Raw genomic sequence first — 4,202 nt, forward strand, 5'->3', positions numbered from 1 at the left:
AGCAGCTCACGAAGCCTCTGATGAGAGAAGAAAACCACAGACCAAGCTCCCCTCCCACCCACATGCCTTTACCCCGAACGGCCGCTTGATGGCGATCTTGCTCCATCCTTAAAACCTTAAAACACTTCTTGCTTTTTTTTTTTTTTTTTTTTCTTTTTGAAACAATCAAACTCAATGGAGCTTCTTCAAACCGGGCCTCATTCTTTTTGACTCATTTAAATGCGGATATTTTTAAACCGTGTTGATAAAAATTGATAATTTTTACGTTTAAGGCCACTTTGCTTTCGAATATTCAAAACTGATGAAGTTAGTTCAAACCTTAAAACATATCAGACAGGATCCTCAGCGACTATCAGGAAATGTTTCCTTTCTCCTTCGAACAGATATCACAAAGACACACAGCCCTGGTGACATTTTCCCGATTTATCTCAAATTCAGACTTGGATAAGTGATTGTGGCTACGTGAACCAGGATGATTATTTTCTCAGCCAAAACGGAAAAATATTGTTTAGGCTTATGCAGTCTAAGGAGCTGAGTCTTGCTGTTGTGTGTCTCAAAAAGATTTTTTATTTTTATTTTATTGTTTTTTGTTCCTTCTTTACAGTCAAAGTACGCAGATTTTGATGTATTAGAGCTTTAATGTGAGATATGAAGCTAGTTTGATCTAACCTAACTTCCTTGCTTAAATGCACTAATCACATTTAGAGAGAATAAAGAAAGATTTCCCTTTAGGTGCTTTCCATGCTTACACAAGTGGAACACTCCTGAGGCCAAGGGGCGCGTCTGTAAACGAATTTTAAGCTTTTTTTTTTTTTTTTTTTTTTTTTTTGCTCCATGTGCTTTTAGGAGACTTGCAAATCCTTTGAATCTATTGCCATCCACGAATTGTCCAAATGATTATTATTGTTCACATTTAAAAACAACCAAGTTTAGTGCAACTAGCTGACATGAAGTTAAGTAAGTCTGGCATTTCACGGCCAAATGCATCCAGTGTTGGAGAGGAGAGAATTCCAGCGCGAAGAGCCAAAATCTTCTTCCTGCTGCCTGGGAGTTTGACCGCAGATGTTTAATGGTTCACTGAATTCTCATACCTGGTAATTGTTGCTGCCTGTCATTCAAGTATTAACACAAAAAGGCAGCAGGAGATCGTAACGTTTTAGATTGAGGGTGGCGGTGGTGGTGGTGGTGGTGGGGTGCTTGTGTAGATATGAACACTTGTCAGGCGGCGCGTAAAACCTTACAAGAAAAACTATTTTACGCACCTCAGACAACAGCCTCATAAGCAGGCCGTTTATTGCGACAGTAAAAATGTCACCGCGGAGTTTCAATAAGATCATATTCCGGGCAACAAATCGGAAACTTACAGCTGCAATTACTTCTCACACGGTGGAGACTTCAGTGAGCTGAAGGGACGCTGCGCGCTCAGCTCCTGGAACATTTTGTGTTTTCTGGTCTAAAAGCTGTCAAATCGAAACAAATGGCACACATCTTCATGTTACATCTTCCAAACCAAACAATTCTCCAATTAAAAATCCCCCCCTGTCTTCAAGTTATTGATTATTGAAATATAGGTCTCTATCAACAAAGTAGATATTTTATGTTAAGCCTTTTTTGTCCCCTTGTTTTTCTTTTTGGACACCTAATATTAGTGATTACAGTCTGATTCTGGCCGCTGTTACCTGTTCATCCTCTCGTGAGAAAAGCTCCCCTTCAACTCCCCTGCGTCCGCATCCCGATATAAAAGAGTGAACTATGTGCGGAGAATAAGGAGGAAAAAGTACCAAGTGAGGCTTTTACGGCCTCCCAACGCCTAAAGGGCGCAGCGTAATCTCCCTCCCTCCCATTTAGGTAAACAACCAAACAGTGTCAGCCGACTTTATGAGGCATTAGAGTTTGTTAAAAGCATTTACAGCCACTTGGTCCGAGTCTATTACCTTCACCCGGCCATCCTTCCATGTTTATAGATATCATATTTACAAAAGATATCTATGGGATCACCGAAAAGCTTAATCGGAGCTCATTTTCTTTTAGCAGAACTCTGGAAATTCGAAGGGAAAAAAAAAAAAGAATAATAAGGAAGGTTCACATTTAGAGAGAAGTTTTCTCCGTCCCTCTGTTCTGCCTCTGCGTTCTCGGCTGACATTTTCGGCCCTTTAAACATTTAGGGGAAACAAATGAGAAGGAGCTGTTAATGAGAGGGAGTGTGCACACAGTGCACCGACTGCATCTTTCACAGCATCTCCTCCCAGCTCCCACCCCCTCCAAAGGAAAAAAAAAGAACTCGATTTTTTTCCTTTGGATTAGTGAGATGGAAGTGAGTGCGCGCCTGCAAAGCGAGATCATTCTTATCAACCCCCCATCCCCATTTACACACACACACACACTCATCACCACCACTTTCGATGCAGCTCATTTTTTCCTCCTTTTTTCCTCCTCTCTTCATCCTTTTAGTTCTTTTTTTTATTGTGTCGTGAAACTTCCAAAGTCTCCGCGGCTTGTAGCTACGCGCGTGCGTGAATTGGTTTAAAAACAACAACAAAAAAAACCCACCAACAACAACAGAACGACGAATAGATCTGGAAGTGTACGCGCGCTCCCATACATTTGGCAAATATGATGAGGGATTGGTAATTGGCACAAACTACTTTGAAACACACACACGCACACATACACACACACACACACACACACAGACAGAACGAGAGAGAGAGCTCGCGCGAGGGGGAGCCAGAGAGAGGGAGAGGGAGAGAGAGAGAGAGAGAGAGAGAGAGAGAGGCAGAGGGAGAGGGAGAAAAAATATGAAACAACTCATTTGCAAAGGAGTAAATCACGGAAAAGCCGTTTGAGAGGCGACAGGGCTCCCGGTTACAGCGCGAACACAGGAACTGTGATGCGCAGGAGCCTTTCCTCCTCCTCCAGCTACTTCTTCTCCTTCTTTTTCTCCTTCTTCGCCGGGGATCTGATGGAACCGCTGTGATTACTGTGTTTCTTCTTGTTGTTGTGCTTGTTTGTAGCTGCTTCTCCTCCTGGCTCCAGTCACTGTTACTCGTCTGTTGTGGCTGGAAGGGAAAACACCGACAGCAGCAGCAGCAGCAGACCCGCTCCTCTTCTCCTCTTCTTCCTCCTCCTCCTCCTCCTGCTCCTCGGTCTCTCTCTGTGCGTGTGTGTCGGTGTGGCTCCAAGAAGAGAAGCAACAGAGAGAGAAAGAGAAAGAAAGAAAGCAAACAAACAAACAAAAGAGAGAAGAAACAATAAAACGCACGCACACATCTGAGACTCACCGGTCTCGAGCTTTTCTCTGACTCTGCCGAGCCGAACTAAAGCAAACAAACAAACAAACAAAAAAAACAACACAAAAGATGAGTTCTTATTTCGTGAACTCGCTCTTCTCCAAATATAAAAGCGGGGATTCGTTACGTCCGAACTACTACGAGTGCGGTTTTGCACAGGACCTGGCAGGCAGCCGGCCCACCGTGGTGTACGGCCCGGGCTCCGGCGCCACCTTCCAGCACGCGCCGCAGATCCAGGACTTTTATCACCACGGCGCCTCCTCGCTTCCCAGCAACCCCTACCAGCAGAGCCCCTGCGCGGTCACATGCCACGGCGAGCCGGGCAACTTTTACGGATACGACGCCTTGCAGCGACAGACGCTCTTTGGAGCCCAGGACGCGGACCTGGTCCAGTACAGTGATTGTAAGCTGGGGGGCGCGACGGGACTCGGCGGCGAGGACACGGACGGGACCGAGCAGAGCCCCTCGCCGACTCAGCTCTTCCCTTGGATGAGGCCACAAGGTGAGGAGACGGGGAACAGTGGGCGCGATTTTAGATATGGCCCTAACTGAAACGCATGCCGACAGTTTCAAAGAACAAAACAAAACAAAACGAACAACAAAAAAACAACAAAAAAATAAATAAACAGGGGCCTAGCTATTGCTTCTATAACATAGATAAAACACAGAGTTGGAAAACGAAGGGAGAAAAGTGGGAAATTGCATTTAAACGCAGCGGCGGCTGAGCTCCGCGCTCAGACTGCAAAAAGGTAAAAAAAAAAAATGATTCGTGACACATTTTGGGTTTATTGGGCCTAACCAGAGCAAAGACGGAATAGAAACTCAAAAAAAGAGAAAAAATATAAGACAAGAGCATTCTGAAAGGAGGTTCAAACAAAGAACGGAACCTCAGAGACCCCCCCCCCCCCCCCC

At 45.0% G+C, this 4,202-nt stretch overlaps 1 protein-coding gene across 1 annotated transcript in view; it reads left to right on the top strand.

Moving 5' to 3' along the window:
- Positions 1-2,664: 2,664 nt before the first annotated feature.
- The window catches only part of hoxb8a (homeobox B8a), a 12,443-nt gene continuing 10,905 nt past the window's right edge, over positions 2,665-4,202 (top strand). Inside the window, 1 exon segment of the mRNA XM_037978712.1 lies at positions 2,665-3,831. Coding sequence (XP_037834640.1) covers positions 3,360-3,831 — 472 coding nt within the window. The 5' untranslated portion in view covers positions 2,665-3,359.

This window comes from Kryptolebias marmoratus, linkage group LG12, assembly GCF_001649575.2.
Source record: "Kryptolebias marmoratus isolate JLee-2015 linkage group LG12, ASM164957v2, whole genome shotgun sequence".
Lineage (NCBI taxonomy): Eukaryota > Metazoa > Chordata > Actinopteri > Cyprinodontiformes > Rivulidae > Kryptolebias > Kryptolebias marmoratus.